This window comes from Zingiber officinale, chromosome 7A (genome assembly GCF_018446385.1).
Source record: "Zingiber officinale cultivar Zhangliang chromosome 7A, Zo_v1.1, whole genome shotgun sequence".
NCBI lineage: Eukaryota > Viridiplantae > Streptophyta > Magnoliopsida > Zingiberales > Zingiberaceae > Zingiber > Zingiber officinale.
Window position 1 is genome coordinate 136,282,199 of NC_055998.1, and position 22,117 is coordinate 136,304,315.

Genomic DNA, 22,117 nt, shown 5'->3' on the forward strand with positions numbered 1-22,117 from the left:
TAATCTCTGCGAGGCAACAGATAATGTTGTCTGTTTGCCCCCCACAAATCACCTCTACTGCCACCAGAGAGGGAGTTACGAGTCATTGCCGAAGCATTGGGTAACAAGTTGTTTCTTGATTAATATTGAACTTAAGTTAGTGGTGCTTTGAGAGTGATCCATTGTACTAAATTGCTTATGTTTACCACGTTAAACAAACATAATGACAATTGAAAAAAACTTGTATGTTTATTTCATTTCCATTGTACTAAATTATGTGTGTAACTTTGCTATCAACAGCAAGAGTATTAAAATCATATTTGTAGGTAAGGGTGTTAATGAGTAGAACTTAGCTATGTTCAAACTTATTTATTTACTTATGGAACTTATTCAAGTTTGTTTAAGTTTGAGCTGAACTCAAATTTTTTATGGAACTTATTTAAAAGTATTATTGTCCTTATAAATTAAGCTAAATATTTATTTAATACATAAACCTTAACATATTATAAATAATTTATAATTTAAAAATTATAAACTACAATATTTTATTTATATATATAATTAAATTTTATATAATTTAATAAATAAATTTATCTATAAATTGATTATAAATTTTATTTATAAACATTAACAAACCTTAAATCCTAAATCAAATATTAATGTTCAATCCTATTTATTTTATATATTCTTTTACTATTGAAAAAAATATAAATAATCTTTATCAAATAGAGTTTGTTCATGAATATTGAATTCATTTACAACCCTACTAACAATAAATAAATTTAAATTGTTATTCATCCTCTTTAGCTCGACTGTTGGATCTCCAACATAACTATATTTTAGCAATATGTTATCCAGCTCAAATGATAGAATATAAAACTATTAACCCTATGATTGCAAATTTGTGCCTCAATGTGTAAATTAAATATGCTAAAAATATCTTATCAAATAGGTCCTGATTGACTAAGTACTTGCATTGGATCAAGATTACCCATAATTTTATTCAAATTGAACCAAATCAAAAAATTTCACCATGTGCTAATTTGATTTGATTTAATTTATAAAAAAATGAGGCATTGTTATAACAATACTCAGAATTTCTAATCAACAAACTGTACAAATTAAGAATGGGTCCATCCACCAAGAAAGATGATCCATAAAAAGGGTATCTCACAGCAGCAAATATCATCACAACTTACTAACTCCAGTATTTCCAAAACATGCAGCATCACACTGAATCCGATGGCCTGCTCCTTGGTCATGATCGAGTAGACGAATGTTTCTGTTCTCATACGATAAAACTAGAAATGTTTAACCTTGCAATAAAGATATCTAACTAATGCTCCGTTCAGATGATCACTACCACTATTCCGGTAAACACAGTACATTATGTTTCAGAACAGCAGCATTAGATGATTGAAACTGGAGGTGCAAATCAGAAGTTATGTATTACAGAGCATACTGAAACAATTGTAACATGATCTGCATGCAGATTGTGATATTATATTACGGTACTTATGTTCCCAATAACCATGCGCAACCAGTGGTTCGTTCAAGATAGTATCATATAGTTAACCCGGACCCACCTTTGGAATGTCATAATGCTCACTGAGATTTGCCAGATACTGATTGAAATCCTGGATGCGATCACGGTGAGACTTGTTTGATGTCTTCGCCAGCTTTTTCGCATTAATCCTCTCCCTCTGTTCAATATATCGCCTTTCTGCTGGAGTCAAGTGATCATCGACTGATGGGGCTTGTCCTTCAGACCCAACCTTCTCGGCTTCAGTGAGGACTTCAGTTGGATCAGTTGATAGTCCAGAACTCCCACCTGTATGATAGCATAAGCAATCTTAAAAAATTGTTACATCCCTTCTCAAATAAAGTGGATTTTAATAAGCATCAGAAAACAAGAACATCTCATGAAAGGCCAAGGTAGGACAGGATAATCTTGAAATTGCTTGGTATGATTATAGAATATTTTTCTAGAGAAAAAAAAATAGTAAGAATCAACCTTCTGTAAGTTCTTGGTTTTCAGTCTTGGAATCTATTTCATAGTTATGCTTCTTCTTCTTCTTTTTCACGCCGCCTCCCTTCACATCCAATGCTTTTCCTTTCAATTTAAGCTTCCCACCAACAACGTTCTCGTATCCAGACATGTTCCTGCCGAAGAGAAAAACTAGGTTGCAGCTTATAAACATACAAATGGACATAGCATATTTTACTAAAAGAGATGTGACCTTAAAGAATACTGATGCAATTCAAATTCTAAATATCACCTTACACAACTAGATACTAATGAAAATATATCATTAGGAACAGACTATACTAAGTGTTCCTGTCTGAAAGCGAAGAAAATGGCAAGCTGGAGATATGGCTTGAAGGCGGATGAAGTGAACACTCCACGCGATCTTGCAACACAAGAGGCATTAGTGTCGGGCCAGAAAGGGGTTCTCGGCGTTGGCCCTCCGACGCTCAAGTCAGTTTTTGACGAAGTGGAGAATGATAAGAATGATGTAGCAAAAAGCGTGTGAAATAATGAAGTTGCGCCTATCTCCACCTGTATATGGGAACCCCCTTTTATAGTGTCACTGCCGCATCTCAAAGCGAGCACACGTTTTCCCAAACATTCTAGGAAAAGACAAGTCCAAAAGTGTCTTTGACATCTTTCCTTAAGCAAGCATGCGAATCCCTGATGTGACAAGCTAGAAGCTTCCATCATACGATTTGCCTACAGAGCATGCTCTATTGTCAGTGGCACAAACCTCCAAAAGGGTACGAGGAGATACGTAAGTGGGTCCCATTGCAAGCCGATCGATAGCCGCTCGACCAGGACGCACCCCACTCTGTTGTGCTGACTTAGCTTTCCCATAACCGGAGGGCTCCTCCCTCGACCGAACATGCAGCCCGTCCGACAGGAACGGTGGCTGGGGATGTACTATTTGTTTATCTCGTAATCTTATGTTGTCCGCTTAATTGCTCGTCCATCCGGGAATGCAGTCCGTTCGGTCATAACTCAGCCGTTCGATCGACTTCACCTGCTTTGTGAACGTCTCTTGATCTTCCTTAACTTTAACCTCCACGGTATCCGATCTTCCCTGCTTTGATCCATCCTTGGTAGGGTCCCCTTTTCATCACCGGATCACTAAGAAAGAAATAATGATGCGCTTAAAGTACTGAAGCCATTATTTAACAAAGTTATATACCCGATGAAAATATATTGCAATCAACGAAGATGGTTGATAATGCCACAAATATTTGCTTGTGTTCTCCTAGCAAAAAGTTTCAATATGGTGAATATAATAAATCAAGAATATAATATCTTGTTTTTTAATTGTCGACGTGATACAGTAAGAGATTCTAGCATCCCTTTCTCTCAAATATTTGTTTTTCAATTTCCCAATCAAGGGGATATCACAACTTTTATGTCACATGGGCACAAAATTCAAGATCATAGATGTTTCTTAGTTCCACATGCCAAGTTTGCCATTAGGTATAGTACTGGGGTATAATACTTTGACTGGTACAGGGTTCTTGTTTTTCTATTAAAAATCATTGGTTTATCATTCTTAACATGGTATTAGAGTTGGTAATGATATGACAAACTTTATCTCTATAATTTTTTCATTTGTAAATCCCTCGAAAAGGGATTCAGGAATTTGATGTCATTGGTGCATCCTACAGGCCTTCCTTTCTGGCCCTTCCATTCTTCCGCATCACTTCTGAACATTGACCTTGAACTTCTCAGGTCTTCACCGTGCATTTCTAAACCATCAAGATAATAGAAAGTAGAGGTTGAATATACAAATACGCTTGACAACCTTAGTAACAGTTGTCTTCCATTCCACCATAGTGCCAACATCTTCACCTAACTCGGCTCCATATAAACATTAAGGCTTCAGAGGTAAGTCACCCACAAGTTATCCACCCTACTCAATAACAATCAAGAATTTAAGATGGAAGTTCAATAAAAGGCAGCCCGATGTATGAAGCTCCCACCAATGGCACAAAGGGTAAATGTCTCACCTAATGGTGCAAAATGAGCCCAATGGCTAATGTAATGCTTGTGAATTGTGTAGAATGAGACCTAGTATATGGATAAAAGAAAGAGAAGTGAGATTGATAAGTTTTTTTGAAAAAAAAAAAACATCAACTAAAACAAAAAAGAGTGAAAGTAATAGTAGATGAAAGAAGGTAGCATTAGTTTTTTTTTTCTCTTTTTTCATAGAAACATATATGCAGGACATCCAAGCTAAAATCTTAATCCTTTTATCCTCTTTCCTAAAATTAATATATATATATATATATATATATTCTTTATCCACTTCAAATTTTTGGGATTAGTCTCTTCATTCTACTATCATCTCTATTTTCTCTAGCACCAATGTAAGAAATTCACTTTAGCTTTCCTTCTGCCTTCTCTTTCTTAATAGAATGAAAAACCAAAATTTTATGCTCATCTCTCAGAATTTCTCCTTTTAACTCTCTCAAAAAACTTGAATCGTAATCTCTCTTATTAATTCTGCTCCATCATCCATTGATTTCAAAAAGGTGGATTAGTTATTCTCTCTTTCAATATTTCCGCTTTATACTTTTTCGGAGCAGATATAATTGCAAAATACCGAAAAGGGCGAATAATCATAAGGGAATTTTTAGAAATTTTTAGAAGACAGTATGGCTTCGATTACGGGAATAAAAATTGGGCCCCGAGAAAGCCTGTTTATGGTACCCCATTTAAACGAGGAAAAGTTGTGTTTCTTTTCCTTTTTATTTTCTTTTTCCTTTATTCATTTTTTTTCTTTCTCTCCCACCGAACCACCCGCATGCCCTAACCTCCTCGACGCCGTCTCCTCCTTCCCAAACGGCGCCGCAAAAACCGCCGCACGCCCACGATTAAAGCCATCTTCTTCCTTTTCCCCCTTCTCCTTCTTCCTCCCCGAGCTGGTCCTCTTCCGCCCGTTTGCCCAAGCGCCGACAACGCGCAAGCCACTGCCGGTCCGTGCTCTAGCGTCGACGCCTCACACTAGCACCCGCGGTCCTCTGCCCTAGATTTGATCGGCTGTCGTCACTGTGCCTGCCGATGCCGCCGCCGCCGTCTCTCGACCCGAGCAGCGCCGATCAAGCCGACAACTTCTCTGCCCTAGCGTCGGCAACCAAGCCTTCTTCCTCAATTCTTCTTGCCGTCATCGCCAGTGTAGCCCTAGCTGGTACCAATCGTCGCTGGAAACAGTCGTCGAAGAGGGAACTACTGATTCGAGGGTAAGCTAACCTCAATCACCTTTCTCTTTTGACTCTTGCTGTTCTGAAGATTTGAACATTTGTTTGTGATTGCTGCCACATTCTTCAACATTTGTTTGTGATTGCTGCCACAGAAGCCACACGGTTCCGGCAACTGCTTACCTTGAATTCCAGTAGCGGACAACCCTTCTCCGGTAGCAACCATCTGGCTGTGAATTGAGGTGAAGTGTAGTAGTTAGATATATTTTGGTAATTTGATTTCTAATCGAGTTAGCAATAATTGTTAACTTAGGTTCATGTGTAGATTTTTAATATAATCGAATAGTGGGTTGACTAGGGTTAAGGAAACTAACCCTAGTTGACCAATTGATTTTATCTAATTAGGGTTCGTTAATTGTGTTGGATTGATTAGTTGGATCCAATTTAGAACTTCTTAATTGGATTAGAATTTAGTTTGGCTAATTGTTGTATGATAGAATTAGCTAAACTAGACATTTTGTTTGATATCATAGGACTTTGATTCGAGACGGTGTCTCGACGAGGGATCTATTTCGGATACAATCCTCTTATTGGAGGTGGGTACTTTGACTTATCTTTTTTAGATATATTATTTGATATGCATAGTAGTGTTTTTAACAAATAGTAATGATTATATTTCTTATCTGCATCGGTTGGACACTACCCGTTACCTGTTACATGCTTGTTTTGTTTACTTGTTATGCACTTCATGTTAGTACCTACCTGATTATACATGTTTATAGGGGTAGTGACATAACCATGCTTTATTATGTTCAGGACCTAGGTTTTTATACCTTATTTGATCTGTGTACCTAGACCTTTGATTTGATTCATTGTCCTATGGTACACATTATGTAGAGATGGATAGGTTCAGGATATTTCCATGCTTAGTGTCATACACCATTTCGCATGATTGCATATTGTGCGATAATCGGCTCCATTATTGTTGAGCACATCGCCAGTTACATAGATCTGCACACACCACCATTTATGGTTTACTAGTATGTCAGGCAGGTGTGTGGCAGTTCTGCTGTTAGGCTCTGCTGGTCCAGTGACTCAGCGTGGTAGCTGGCAGACAGTTTACTCTGTTTGGCTCCGTTGGTCCGCTCATGGGTAGTGTGACGCAGCGTGGTAGTCGGCGGGGATCCCTCCTCTGGACTTGCTCAGGGAGATGAGAGCATTGCGCTCCCCCACTTATGATTTGGGGTAAGAGGATAGGTGTACTACGACAGCATCCCGTCCACTCGGTTACTCATCAGGAGCAGTGATGGCAGAGTGCACGGTTGTCACAGCCCTACCCACTCGGTCTCACCATCGTGTGTGAGATAGCTGACTGTAGTAGGGGTGACCAGGACATGTCATTGGCATCATACGCATTGATGCATTTATTGCTTGTGTTTGCTGCATATTGGATGGATGCATATGTTTGACATGCATACAGGATTTCTATACCTCTCAGTTTATTATCCATACACCAGGTCCTGGTTAGTACAGTTGTTCTCTTATTTATTTCCCTTTGCATTTATCCTTCTTATATCAGGAGACTGTACGCATGATTAGGGCTATTTGTTATTTTCTTTATTATGCATATCAGTAGTTATCTGCTGAGGAGTTGACTCACCCTGTGATTATTACTATTTTCAGATTGAGGCTGTCCGGAGGAGTTCTAGTCGCTAGTCCCCTGCAGATCGCGAGGATGTGTGTTTTATCTTTTGGTTTTCTTATTACTATCTAGATTTGTTCTGCTTTGAGGCATATGGATATTGTATGGTTTTATTGTCGATGGGTTTTATTGGAAATGTTTTGCTTCATGCCTGCCTGGACGGCAGAAGAGGCGAGTTGATTTTATCGTTGTGATTTGTGTTTTATGGGTGTAGTGGAGTAGGATATAAGTTTTGAGCTTTATGGGTGTAGTTGAGTAGGATTTTTGACTTGGTTTTCCTTATCGTTACATTAGTTTAGTTTTGCTATTAAACTGCGTAGGTGTTTGCTTATATTTTATTGTTATTGTTCCAGCCGTGTTGGTCGAGGTATATGTGGCCCTGAGGGTATTGTAGGAAGTTTCATATTGTCACCCATATAGGGGAGATGCTGTCGAAATTTCTTCTGGCAGGGACTACCTCCGGGACGTGACAATTTATTTGTATCAGAGCTAGGTTGGCGATCCTTGTTTGTTTTTCATGTTATGGACTTTCGAGATTAATCTGATATCGATTTATTTGGTATCAGAGCGGGTTACGATACCTGCTTTTGGTGTTCTGGATTTTTGGGTTAGCCCAAGGTTGCCAATAAACTTGGGTACTTATTTTCGGATTTGTATGAATTTCCGTTGATTTTCTCGTACGAAATTCGAGATTTACATATAGGGACTGGACATCGACAGAACATCTTCAGACAGCAAATAGGTATAAAGGTAATTTTATAATCTTATACTTGTAGTGATATTTGTAATATAACTTAACAGATATGAGGAGATCTACGTGAGTAGCTGCGAGACGTGGTGCTGGACGGCCACGTAAGAGGACTTTGAAATCTCTAGCAACGAACTCGCCAGAGATCCCTACTGGGTTTGAGCCTGTCGATCAGGGACAGACACAAAATACTACGGGTGCGTCGAGCTCTCAGACCCCGATGGCTCCTTTAGAGGTACCTACCTCGGCTACACCTGCTGTACCCACCCCTACCTCCGGGGCGTGACGATAATAGTTCTACTTATTACTTGTCTCTTAACATTTCTTTAACTTTCTTGATAAAAATATTTGAATCATAATCTCTCTTTTTAATTATGCAATGCTCCATGATCCATTAACTACAAAAGAAATGTTAGATTACCTATTGTCTCTCTTCCAATATTTTCATTTCTATTTCTTTGGAGTAGATATCATACTTTTACTCTTCTCTTTGCTAACATTCTTTCAGAGCCAATCCTAAAACTTATTGATTCGCTCTTCTACATTTTCTCCTCTTTAATATATTTTAGGAATGAATACTGAACCCCTAATGTATTTTTCATAGTGCTATATTTAGTCTAGTTATCTGATATCTTCAATTTGAGAGCTTTAAGAAGACAATTGAACTCTTTAAAAGTCGGTCATCGACGTCAACATTTTCACTGCCAATGCTCTCAACTGCAAGATGAATGTGTTGGAACCCCAAGGTTGTTTTGGTGTGATCAACAAGTTAAGTTAGGTCTTGTGTGTTTCTAACCTTGTGTCTAAGTGTCCAGGAGCTTAGGAGCACAGGTAATCGAGCGGAAGACGCAGCTAGCGAGAAGGACGGCAGCCCGAGGGACGAGGTGCTGCGAAAGAGTACACCGGCAGACAAGAAGGAAGCGTGCGGTGGTTCCGAGGGACGAAAACCGGAGCGGAAGATTGTTCGGGGAGCAAGAGACGTAGCTAGCAAGAAGAACGGCACGCGGTGCATCCGAGAGACGAAAGCTGCAGATGAGTACGCCGACGGACGAGAAGGAAACACGCGGCGATTCCGAGGGATGAGAAGCCAGAGGGAAGCCCGCTCGAGAAGACCGGAACTTGGGTTCGGGTGAGCCCTTTTCCGGATGGCAGATATCACCCAAGCGAGCGGATCCGGAGTAGAAGACCCGGACCGAGGCGAATTGAACCGGAGCAGTGGTCCCCGGATGAAAAAGTCAACATCGATTGACTTTGGGCTCCGGGGCGCCCGGAACCCTTCCGAGCACCCGGACCTGTTTTGTTGACCAAATCGCGTCAAACGCGATCTGAACGTTGGGGATAAAATTTTATCCCCTCAGGGCGCCAGGGGATAAATATAGCCTTGGTCCAGAAGCTTTTCATCAGTTCAGAAATTGTAACAACGCTTGTGCGCTTTCCACTGTTTAGAACAGCTTCTTTCTTTTTGTACTTCAACGCTATAAGAGGCTTCTCCGCCTAAAGGAGATTGATAGTGCGCTTCATCCTTTCCTTGGATTAACAACCTCTCCGGTTGTAACCAAGTAAACAATTGTGCTTCTTTCTTTTCTGCTTTTAATTTATTGCTTTTCTATTTAATCTGCAAGTGTTAGCTTAAAGTTTGAGAAGGGTTTTTGTTTATTTTTACAGGGCTATTCAACCCCCCCTTCTAGCCGGCCGCAACGGTCCTACAAATGGTATCAGAGCCAAGGCGTTTCAGGAGGACTAACCGCCAAACGAAGCAACGAGATGGTCAAACCAAGCATTCACCCGCTGAAATTCGAAGGGGATTTCGCCACCTGGAAAAAGCATATGCAAGTATTCTTTACCACCGATTTTGAGTTAATTTTAACAATGAAACTTGGCTTTGAAGCTCCAGAGGACAAGGAAATATATCAATTGCATGGGAAATTAATTTTAACAATGAAACTTGGCTTTGAAACTTGGCACACACATGTAATAATTGATACCTCAATTGCAATCCTCCTTTCCTGATCCTTCAATGTTAAGAGATCTACACCAAGAATTCAATAGATAAAAAATCAAACTGAATCCTATAGAAACCCAGCAAATCTTTCCTTTAAGTTTCTCAGTGTTTTTTATTGTCAGTTCACTCTGATTTTTTTTTTTCAATCTAGAGATATATGAACCAACTCTCTTGTTTGCAAATGTTATTTTTTTTCTAACTCATCTTCTCACATTTCTAGAAACCAGGCAAGAGTAAAATGATTAATGCCCTTATCTAATCACTTAAGAAAACTTGCAAACTTACTGTTTAGTTCAACTTGCAAAAATGATTAATGTCAATTGTAAGTCCAACTTGTAAACAGAATTCTTATTTGAAACAGAATTTGTAGGTTTCTATTCAGTATTATCGTTGCCCTATTTACATGATAGGCTGATATGACTCGATTAACAATAAGGTAGGAGATGATGATGCTTTATGTGCTCATTATGCGCATGAAGATGATGGAAAGCAAATAATTATGCTTTTATGGTTGACAATTGTCTTAGCTATCAAGAGGAGTGCTAGATTGAGGAGGAGCATATCATATCTTATTAGGCATTCTCTAGATATAATTTCTGTACTCATAATATGAGGTGACAATTGTCCTTTACACTGATGTGCTTATGTTTGTTTGGTGAAAGGTGCAAAGCGAAGGTTTTGTGATGCAAGAGAGTTGCCTACCAGTTGGATAGGGGGCCTATATATTTTTACCTATGTTTTCTTGTTCCTTTGTTATTCAGAAATATAAAAGTTCCCATCTTTTGACTGATGGAAAAAAGATGGAGTTACATTGTCGATGTGAGCTTGGCCTCCCACTTCTACATCATGTATTCTAATCATTATGGTATCTATTAAAAATTACTATTGTTGTTGTTGTTTTTGATAAAAGGTATTAATCATCAACTGATGGAAAAAGTCTTTTTTAAACAAATTATTGTCGTTGCCTCTAGTGAAGGAAAGGTGATTGATTATGTGACATCTTATTATGTAGTTTTAAAAATTTATAAATTAATTATATCTATTTATTAAATATATCATCAATCTATTAATAATATTATTATTAATATTTTATTTTAAAAAAATAACTAAATATCAAATTGATTTAGTTGTAAAAATGTTTAGGGTTGAACCAGGGGTAAAACGGTAAATATAAAACTAGGTTATACACTAAAATATCCGAATAAACAAGTTTTTGTTGCATTACCTAGGATTAAACCAAACGACATAAGTTATATTTTATTCTCCATAAGCTTGTTATGTGATTATCTGATAATCACATAACCAAGATTATGAATGATAACTTAACCAAAGCAGGGAGTTTTTAATATTTATTGCTTTGCTGCTTTGAAATATTTCATGAATTCTTTTTATTTTATCTCTAACTTAGTTTGTGTTGATTCACATTAATGTGGGACTTTGATTTATTCCTAACAATCCTCCTCTTAAAAGAAGGACCACCATTACTCTCATGGTCAGGACCTTCCCACAAGCATCCGGTCACTCTTGACCAGCTCGGTCTCCCAACAAGCATTCGATCACTCTTGACTTACTTCGGGCCTCTCGCAAGTATTCAATCACTCTTGACTTGGTTCGTGCCTCCCTACAAGCATTCAGTCACTCTTGACCTACTCCAAGTCTCCCCTTAACTTCGTTCAAGGCCACCCCACATGACATCCGGTCTGATCATGGCTCTGATACCATTTGTTAGTACAACACAGATTAAGTTAGATTTGGCCATTTCTTGATCCCTTTTTTGGTAATGCACAGTCGACGATTTGTCTTTCGGGTGGTCCGAGCTCTAATACTAATTATTAGGATCAAAATAATTTATATATTTCCACAATGGTATGATATTATCTGCATTGGGCCTTCATGGATTTATTTTTGGGTTTATACAAAATGCCTCGTCCTAATCGAGATATTTTTTATCTTTTAAACTCATGATCTTTTCCATGTATTTTTAATATGGGACTTTAATTGTATTCCCAACAATCTTCCTCTCAAACAAGGGACTACCATTACTCTCATGGTCTGGGCCTCCCCTTAAACATCTGATTACTCTTGATCTGCTCCAGGCCTCCCCGCAAGTATCTGGTCATTCTTCACCTGCTCCGGGTCTCCCCACAACCAACCGGTCACTTTTGACCTGCTTTGGGAAGCATCTGGTCACTCTTGACCGGTTCTGGGCCTTCCCAACTTTGTTTAAGGTCACCCCACATGACATCCGGCTTAGACCATGACTCTGATATCAATTGTTGGTGCAGTGGAAGTGGTTCGAACCTGCAAAAGTGCAAATAAAACAATTCTATTTCTCTTGCTATCAAACTAGCAAGGACACACACATTAATTAGAGAATAATGAAAACATAAAAGGAAGAGGCTGAATTTACTTGGTTTGCAATTAGGATGTTGCTAATCCAAGACTATAAAGAGCACTACGAAGAACTCCTATTTCGAACACGAGTCAGAGGCAGAGAAGCTCTATACAACGGTTAAGCACGAAAGCAATGAAAACATGACTGAACAGAAATGAATACGAGTGTGTTATTTTAAACTTTGAGCATCAGTCCTCCTTTTATAGCTTTCATCTTTGATTTGACCGTTTGTTAACGTGGCACCTTCCAAACGCCTGGAAGCAATTCGGACACATGTATTTGATGAACTCGATCCACTGGGCAACAATCCGTTCAATGACTCTAGATGACTTAGGCATACCGGGCGCCTGGAAGTGATATGGAGGCATGGAGTTTGCCGACGTGGACACTATCCTTATCCATTTCAGCAATGGCTCTTGCTAATGTGGCCACGAAACCTGAGCACATGGAATGGATCCAGGTGCATAGAGTCCAGGCGCTTGGGAAAGCACCTGGGATGGTCAACTTGTAGAGTTGACCATTTTCTTCTCCAGGCATCTGGGTGATTGCGTCCCAGAATTGAGCTTACCCCTAACTCAATTCCGTTCTTCTTGAGTAGTCTTCCTCCCCGCTTCTCGTTTCTCCGATGCATCCTCAAATACACTCAGTCCGTCGACTCTTTTCCCGTGCAATCTTTCTTGCTTACCTGATCTTCTATCATCTCGGGTACTAATATGTTCTCCTAAAACCTTACACACTTAGACATATAGATTAGATCTTCAAGACCTAACTTAATCTGTGTTGAACTCACATCAGAATTGTTGCTCAATCACTTGGATACTTACAAAATATGTGAAAAAAATCTCTTATATATTTTTTTAATTTTTTTTCATCTTTCTTAAATTCTTTATTGCTTATTGTTTTATAATAAAAAACTTAATTTTTAGAAAATATAAACGGTATTAATGGGTCACTAACAATGTATTCATAAAGCCCAACAAAATTTCCCCTAACGGAACATTATTATCCTGATTCCTAGTAGATAACGCCAACCTATTCTAACCCGCTGCCCCCCACCATTGATCTTCTGCGTTTGTCCTCCATCCTCACTCCGCAACAAGATCTTGATTCGCCGTCGTCTTCTCTTAAAGGCGGCATCGGGATCGACATCGGACATCACTCTGTCTCGATCTATACTCGAGTCTCTCTTTCCCCCCTTCATCCACCGCCGCGGGGTTAGGCTTTTCTCTCTCTATCTCTTTCTGCTCCTTAATTTACAATTTTTCGTGCATTTTTTTTCTTTATTTTATGTGTATGTTCATATTCACTCTTATTTATAATCAGAAAATTTATATATATCTTCGACCGTAAGCCAAAAAAAAGGATCGCCTCTTGCTTTGTTGGTTTGGTTCCTAATTTACCCACTGTTTCTGCGAGAAAGGGTGAGACATTCAGTCAGAAAGAAATTAATTGTACAATTTCATCAGAGTTAATAAGCTTGTGTCGCAGATGATAACTTTATCTATTTACAAGAAGATTATGTACCATAGATTGCTACCATTTTATTTGACATTTTTGTATCAGTTTAACTTGTTCTTTCTGCAGTAGAATATGCCTCATCCCTGGCTCGTGTTACAGGTGGATTTGTTGGGTAAGGACAGCTTTTCATGCCTTTCATCCATCAAAATTTGGTCACATGTACGTTTTTGTTGGGGATACGGTTATATGAACTTTTGTTCTTGGTAGCAAATTTGCAAAGTTAAATGCAACAAAAACATAGAAGAAAAAACACTCACAGAATTGCTAAGACTCTGGCATTTATGTGCTAGTTCCTAGTCCACAACCTATGACTCATTAAGCAAGTTAGTCCTCGAAAGCCTTCATACTTTCTCCTTCTCAATCTTCTAATAGAGATGGAGAAATCTCTTACAATGGAAGGATTAAAAAAGAGTGCAAAGAGAAAGATTACTAGGAAAATAAGGCTTCTGATAGTGTTTGATCAACACTGTTTCATCTTCAAACTTTAGTGGATGAATGCTTGAGTCAACAATCTTCTTATCGTGCTTGGTAAGGAAGGTGGAGAAACTTCTTACAAATGCAAATGCACTTCATGGAAGTTAAGTAGACAATAACATGAGAACACAAGAAGAAGACACTCAAGCACAAGTACATAAATATTTAGGGTATTTTTGTAGCTACTTTAAGCTACTTAGTGCCCAAATTTATAGCCTTCGGCTCCATCTTTGATTCCAACTTCGAAATAGCTTTTTTTCGTCAAGCAGTCAATTTCTAGGATCTGATCACTTGATTGATCAATCAATTGCTTACTTGATTTGCCAACTGACACGTCAAGCTAGCCTTTTAATAGTAACAATTAAGTTTATCATTGGAATCTCTAGTGGGCTGGGACTGGTGCCCAATAGTTGACTAGGACAGTCAACTCAAAAAGCTTATGATGTTTTTGTTTGGTTCCAAGTCGACTCAGCATTTGACTACTATGGACCAATCAATTGATATACTGATACTTTGACTACGACCATTTCAAAGATCGAGTCTGTTAGAATAAGTAAAGGGGTATTTTTATCTTTGGATGTATATCTTCTTTTCTATATAAAAGTCTAACTCGTGGTTCTCAATACACGAGATTTTAGGTTTTGCTTTGAACATGGTATCAAAGCCAAAACCCTAATTTCTTTCCCTAGCTTTTAATTTTAGGTTTTTGTCGTGGTTCTCCCCGTGCGACATCTGTCTCCACAGGACCGCCGCGACGGCATCCCTCTCATCGCGATCTCTTGCTGCAATCTCCTGGCGTCGGTGTGTGCCGGCTCTGCTTTCTTCTCACTGGTTCGGAAATCTCTCCTGCCGCGAGCCCTAGCAAAAGGCGTTGCGAGCTATAGCAGAGATCGCCCGGCGTCACTTACAAGATCGAAGCACAAGTACCATCTGCTGCTGAGCAGTTTTCTTAGTAGCCGAGGTCGCCTCCCTCTCGCGCACCACCCACTGCTCGTAGCCGCCGAGCCATAGCAGAGGTCGCGTTCTCCTCTCTCGCCTGTGAAGCACGTCGCGCCACCCTCTTCGACAACAGAAGCTTGCCACCTCTCCAATGAGCTAAGGCTTCTCCTCTCGCGCCGCCTTTCCCTGCCCTGTCACCAGCAGTCCACAAGCTCTCTATTCATGGCTACGTCCGGCGCACCAAAACCAGATACCTCAATCTTTACCAACCATATTACTGCACCTCTTTCCTCCAAGCAGTTGGACGGTAAAAACTATATTTCCTAGGCATCTCACATTGAACTTTAGCTTGTTGGACAGGGTTATGAGACACATCTCACTCTAACTGAAGAAAATATTCAAGTCGCCGATCTTCCTCTGTGGAAGAAAGTTGATGCTCAGTTGTGTTGTATTATCCGAGCCACCATCCATCCATCTCTTAGAAATGTCTTCCGTACTCACAAAACCTGCAAAGTTGTTTGGACACAGGCTCAACAACTCTTTACAAACACCTCTCAGCGCCTCTATCAAGTTTGTGAAGATCTCATGACCATCCTCAGCACCCATCAGATTAAGGATTCAATGTCAACTTATCTGGGTTCAGTCTCTAGCCTTCTTTGTGACTTTAATGAACTGCTCCCACCTGCGGCCAATCCTGTTGAAGAGCTTGAAAATCGGAAGAAATTTTTTATGTCTTTGGCTTTATATGGTCTGCCCACAGAATATTCTCATGTTCGTGATCAGATCCTGGGCAGTCCCACAGAAGCTACCATGGACAATACCTGGGCGACTCTTTTTCGTGTCCCGACCAAAGTTTTGACGATGCCTTCTTCTGTTCCTATCGACTCGTCAGCTTTGGTCTCTCGACACAAAGGACCTCCACCTCGCAAGGGTGGCAAAGGACGTCCTTGGTGTGATCATTGTCACCGACCGGAACACTCGATTGACAAGTGCTGGAGTCTACATGGTCGTCCTCCTCGTGCTGCTCAGATTGTTCAGAGTTCTGTTGCTCCTTCAGCTTCCACTTCACAGTTAACACCTGATTCGACTTCAACACCTTCCTATACTGACTTTCTGAAATGGTTTGAGGATCGACAGGCTTCGGGTTCCACTGCTACCATTGCAGACGCTGGTACTTCCTTTGCTGGCATATCTCGTTCTTCAGGTCCTTGGGTTCTTGATTCTGGGGCCACCGATCATATCACTGGTAATAAATCCCTTTTTTCCTCTCTCACTACTTCTGGTAATTTGCCAATGGTCACCATGGCCAATGGTTCCCAAACTCAATCCCAGGGTATTGGTATTATTCATCCTTCTTCATCTCTTTCAATTCATAATGTTCTTTATGTTCCCAAAGCTCCCTTTAATTTGTTGTCAATAAGTCAACTTACTCGATCTCTTGATTGTGGCATTTCTTTTACTAACACGTCTGTTTCCTTACAGGACTGGAGTACGGGGAGGATGATTGGCTTCGGATGTGAATCTCATGGCCTATATCGGCTTCAACAACCCTCTTTTGTTGGTTCGGCGGCGGCATCTCCACTTCTTATTCATGCTCAGTTAGGACATCCAGGTCTTAATAAGTTGAAACAGTTACATCCTAGTCTTTCTCACTTAGAGTCCTTATCTTGTGAGTCGTGTCAATTAGGTAAGCATGTTCGTTGTTCTTTTTCTCCTCGTATTGAAAGTCGAGCTATGTCTCCTTTTGCTTTGGTTCATTCTGATGTTTGGGGTCCGAGTCGTGTTTCTTCTACAATGAGGTCAAGATATTTTTTTACTTTTATAGACGATTTTTCCCATTGTACATGGTTATATTTGATGAAGGATCGTTCAGAATTGTTTTCTATTTCTGAATCCTTTTTCTTTGAAATAAAAACTCAATTTGGTACTTCCCTTCGAACTTTACAAAGTGATAATGCACGCGAGTATTTGTCTACTCAGTTTCGTACCTTCTTAACATCTCATGGTGTGTTGCATCGCACGTCTTGCCCTCATACCCCTCAACAGAATGGGGTTGCAGAACGCAAGAATCGTCATCTCCTTGAAACCACTCGGACTCTTCTTCTCCATTCTCATGTCCCTCATCAGTTTTGGGGTGATGCCATACTTACTGCGTGTTATCTCATTAATCGCATGCCTTCTTCCACTCTCCAGGGTAAAATACCTAATCAGGTACTTTATCCACATCAGTCCCTTCATCCCCTACCACCTCGGGTCTTTGGTTCTATATGTTTTGCTCATGCTGTTGATCTCGGTATTGATAAACTCTCTCCCCGGTCTCATAAGTGTGTCTTCCTTGGGTACCCATAGTCTCAGAAAGGGTACAAGTGTTATTCCCCTATTCTTCGTCGGTACTTCATCTCTGCTGATGTCACATTCTGAGTCGGTTTCTTTTTTTGGTCCTTCCGCTCCACAGGCCAAGGTTTCTCCCTTTCCACCTGCACCAGTGACTATCTTTTATCCTCCGGAGGTGCCTCTATCATCTCCAGCCTCGTCTCCTCCTTTGCAGGTTTATCAGCGTCGTCCTCGTTCTGCTTTGCCGCCGACCAACACTCACACTGTTGTGGGCACATCTTTGGAGCCGAGTCCTTCCCCGTTTCCTCCGGTCCCATCTCCTGACTCTGATGTTCCTATTGCACTTCGAAAGGGTATGCGTTCCACTCGTAATCCTTCTCCTCACTATGTTTCTTTAAGCTATCATCGTCTTTCCCCATCCTATTATTATTGTCTATCTTCCTTGTCGTCTGTTTCTCTTCCAAAGACTGCAGGTGATGCCTTTGCCCATCCAGGATGGAAACAGGCTATGCTTGATGAAATGGGTGCCTTACAGAGCAGTAGGACTTGGGACCTCGTTCCTCTACCTCCTGGAAAGTCAGTGGTTGGTTGTCGATGGGTGTTTACGGTGAAAGTTGGTGCAGACGGCATGGTTGATCGGCTTAAGGCTCGTCTTGTCGCTAAAGGCTATACTCAGGTATTTGGATTGGATTATGGAGACACATTTTCTCCTGTTGCCAAGATGTCTTCTGTGCGTCTTTTTCTGTCTATTGCTGCAATTCGTCATTGGCCCCTTTGCTCGAGGAAGTTTACATGGAGCAACCTCCATGTTTTGTTGCTCAGGGGGAGTCTTCTGGTCTTGTATGTCGCTTGCGGAAATCTTTATATGGTCTCAAGCAATCACCCAGAGCATGGTTCAGTAGATTCAGTACCGTAATTCAATAGTTTGGCATGACTCGAAGCGAGGCTGATCATTCTGTTTTTTATCGTCACTCATCTACTGGTTGCATCTATGTAGTGGTTTATGTTGATGATATTGTCATCACAGGTAATGATCATCTTGGGATTTCACAAGTAAAACAACATCTCTTCAAACATTTCCAGACAAAAGATCTCGGCAAACTCAAATATTTTCTAGGGATAGAAGTGATACAGTCTAAAGATGGAATCATTATATCCCAAAGGAAGTATGCAATGGATATTCTGGAAGAAACAGGAATGTTAAACTCGAAGACAGTCGACAATCCCATGGATCCTAATGTCAAGCTCCTACCAAATCAGGAGGAGCCTCTTTCAGATCCTGAACGGTACAGGCGATTGGTAGGGAAACTAAGCTACCTTACTGTCACTCGTCCGGATATCTCATTTGCAGTAAGTGTAGTAAGTCAGTTTCTTAGCTCTCCATGCAAAGAACATTGGGATGCAGTGACTCGCATTGTTCGATATATCAGGGGTGCACCAGGAAAGAGTCTTTTATATGAAGACAAAGGACATACTCAAGTCGTAGGATATTCTGATGCAGATTGGGCAGGATCTCCCTCTGATAGAAGATCCACTTCTGGATTTTGTATATTTATCAGAGGTAACCTTATTTCTTGGAAAAGTAAAAAACAGAATGTTGTGGCAAGATCCAGTGCAGAGGCAGAATATCGAGTTATGGCTATTGCTAGTCAAGAACTTATATGGTTAAAACAGTTGCTTCAGGAACTAAGGTATGGAGAGGTTACACAAATGTCACTCATATGTGACAACCAGGTCGCTATGCATATTGCCTCAAATCCAATCTTCCATAAGAGAACAAAGCATATTGAAATTGATTGTCACTTTGTCAGAGAGAAAGTCATATCTGGAGAAATATCTACTAGTTTTGTCAACTCAAATGATTAACTAGCAGATATATTCACTAAATCACTTAGAGGTCCCCGGATTGACTACATATGTAACAAGCTTGGTGTGTATGATCTATATTCTCAAGCTTGAGGGGGAGTGTTAGAATAAGTAAAGGGGTATTTTTGTCTTTTGGTGTATATCTTCTTTTCTATATAAAGGCCTAACTCGTGGTTCTCAATACACGAGATTTTAGGTTTTGCTTTGAACAGAGTCCATCATAGATATGATCCTACCTTTGCCCATGCATATAAATTCTCACTCTCATCTCACACGAAGTCTTCTATTCTCCTTGGTGTATCATCGCTTCAATGCTCTTCGTCCATGGTCCCTCGGATATCCACGTCATCCTTTTCTAATCTTCATGAACCTTGAGTCGTTGAGTCACCACACTCTGATCACACTAAGTGTCCATATGCATCAACATTAAATCATGCACGATTTCATACACATCAGATTCAAGATGATCCTAACTTAAACTTTTTGCCTAAACTATCAAAGCCATGATTAATCATGATCACAAGGGTATGATTGCACCAACACGTTTAACATAAGCAGTATAGTTCTTGTTTGTTTATTTGGTTGATTCTGGCATAATCAAATTGGAGTTAACTTGGACATGATACCAATATTAATGAGCTAGGCATCACTGCATAAGTCTACATGGTTGCATTGATGAACAATATCAACCTTCAGGATGTTAAATATTCAATTGTCGGCCTGGTATTAATGAGAAAATTGTTTCCTCTATGAATGAAAAAAGAAAATAAATGAAAGAATTCCTTTGTATTGTAACGTCAACATGCTGATCTTCGACACTAATTCCACTAATTAGCTTTTAACTAGAGTATTTAAAATCATCAATAAAATTAATGTACTCAAGGATGAAATTTCTATTAATAAGAGATGATTTGACTGTAACCCAAAACTCTACACATACTTTACAAACATTTGTCAATTTGTGCCCCACCCTCACAATTTATCTTCATAAATTGTTTATCAGACTTTCTACAAAAAATGGTAAACTCAAGGTGACATCTTGTCAATATTGAAATTACAGGGGAATCTCTAGTGGATAGGGTACAGACATACATTCTGTGGCAAACTGAATGTTACACTTTGTTGCATGTAGTAAGAAGTAAAATGTATTAGATTAGCATGCCATTGACTATTCCAAGTTTTGAAAAGATTACATGTCAACATGCCATTTACAATTTTTCGTGCATTTTTTTTCTTTATTTTATGTGTATGTTCATATTCACTCTAATCGTTCCACTAATCAATTAGATTAAAACTTAAACCTAACCTTAAATCAAATTAAGAACAATTCATTACTAACCTTCCCTACATGATAAACACATTCTAAATCACCTCCTAAATTCTCATTGTTTGGAAATCAATGCTTAACTAGAAGACTAACCTTTACAACTACCTTCCTTCCAAAACCTCAGCTGAAGCAAGATCACCACAGCAATTCAAATCCCTGAATCAAAAACCAACACATCCACCTTAAGGAATCAATCCAAAACTCAATCCAAAAACTCACCCAAATCTGAGTGCCCAACTGTTGAGTCTCTATCGGAGACGCGTGTTGCCGGAAAACGGTGGCCAGAATTAGGAGAATCTGAAACGGTGACAATCGTTTCCCCTCTGCCAGAGTCTTCGCAAAAATTGATAGAAGAGGTGGCAGAAGGAAGATCCAACAGTGGAATTAGGGCACGGAAGGGGACACCAAGGCTTGGGTTGCTGCTCCTAACCGAAGACCTACTCAAGCTTCCGGCTTCCGGCAAGTCTAGAGCACAGGTGCGCCAGGAACAAGGCAACGGAAGCGGGTGCTAGGGCACGATGAAAATCAAAGGAGAAAGATGATTGAAGCTGGCTTACCTCAGATCCCCGGATTGATTCCAGTGGCGCCGAACAAGCTAGGGCACAGGTGCGGTGGAGACTTGGATGCTCAATTCCCGGCGAGCTCCAGTGTCCGCGACCAGGAGAGGAGAGAAGAGGCTCGGCCGGCTAATCGGGGAAGGAGGACAACCACCGGGAAGACGACAGGCTGCTCCGTGTGGCGGCGACGAACACGCGAGGAAGATTGAGAGGAGTCGGATGTGAAGGGAAGAAAACAGTCGGCAATGAGAAGAGGGAAAGCTCAGCGGTGTGGCTCGGAAAGGAAAAGGAGAGGAGCTAGGGCTTCGGGAGAGCAGAGAAGGGCGGCGTCGCGAGGAAGGGGTCGGCGGCGTCGGGGAAGAAATAAGGAGAGGTCGACGTGGGAAGGAGATTAGGGCACGGTGACGTTTTTATAACTTACAGAAATTTTAATTAAATCTTAGATCTGTTTCTCAATCAATTCTTATTTTCGGGTATTCTAAATAGATTTTTTCTCGGACCCATTAGTACATGCTCTCTAAATACGTCATACGAACTCCGATTAAATCTCAGAAAATTTTTGAAAATTTATAAAAATTCCAATAAGATTATTCGTCCATTAATCTTATTATTTAATTATTATCTGGTTCGATATTTTACACATTTGGCCAGTTAAAGATGAATTAATATAAGGTTCTCTGTGAACACCCGGCCGAGCAAGGCCAAGGTGGACCCTGAGATACTTAACCTTATATATAGTTGACGATACTCATTTGGCCAGGTAAAGATTGAATGGATATAAGATTCTCTATCAACACCCGGGCGGGCAAGGGCTAGGTGAACTCAGTGGTACTTAACCTTATATATATAGCTCTCGATATGCGCTCAGCTGGTAAAGGTTAAATGGATATAAGGTTCTCTGTGAACACCCAGCCAGGCAAGGCTCAGACGGACTTAATAACATTTCGTTTCATAAAACTTTTTATTTATACACTAGTGTTCGGATGAGGATAGATTAAACATATGACTCTCTGTGTATGCCTGACCTATCAAAGGTTAGACGGGTTTAAATTATCTAAA

At 40.0% G+C, this 22,117-nt stretch overlaps 1 protein-coding gene across 9 annotated transcripts; it reads right to left on the bottom strand.

The window, feature by feature from the left end:
- Nucleotides 1–1,366: 1,366 nt before the first annotated feature.
- Nucleotides 1,367–21,453, bottom strand: LOC122002739 (protein FAM32A-like). 9 transcript variants are annotated; one of them, XM_042558035.1, is made up of 6 exons: nucleotides 21,059–21,453; nucleotides 20,595–20,657; nucleotides 9,632–9,675; nucleotides 9,392–9,460; nucleotides 1,994–2,142; nucleotides 1,367–1,810 (listed from the first exon to the last, which is right to left on the bottom strand). In XM_042558035.1, exons 5-6 carry the CDS (start codon nucleotides 2,136–2,138, stop codon nucleotides 1,551–1,553), a joined length of 405 nt encoding a protein of 134 aa, XP_042413969.1. In that variant the 5' UTR covers nucleotides 2,139–2,142; nucleotides 9,392–9,460; nucleotides 9,632–9,675; nucleotides 20,595–20,657; nucleotides 21,059–21,453; the 3' UTR covers nucleotides 1,367–1,550. The 9 variants fall into 9 exon arrangements, with proteins under 9 accessions (XP_042413969.1, XP_042413967.1, XP_042413963.1 ...); XM_042558033.1 differs by lacking the exon at nucleotides 9,392–9,460; XM_042558029.1 differs by lacking the exon at nucleotides 9,392–9,460 and having other exon boundaries at nucleotides 9,616–9,675.
- Between the last annotated feature and the right edge of the window lie 664 nt (nucleotides 21,454–22,117).

Excerpts from the sequence above, each read along its gene's own strand:
- LOC122002739 (XM_042558029.1), bottom strand. Across the intron at positions 1,811-1,993 it reads AAACCAAGAACTTACAGAAG|GTGGGAGTTCTGGACTATCA; the intron begins GTTGATTCTTAC and ends GCTATCATACAG.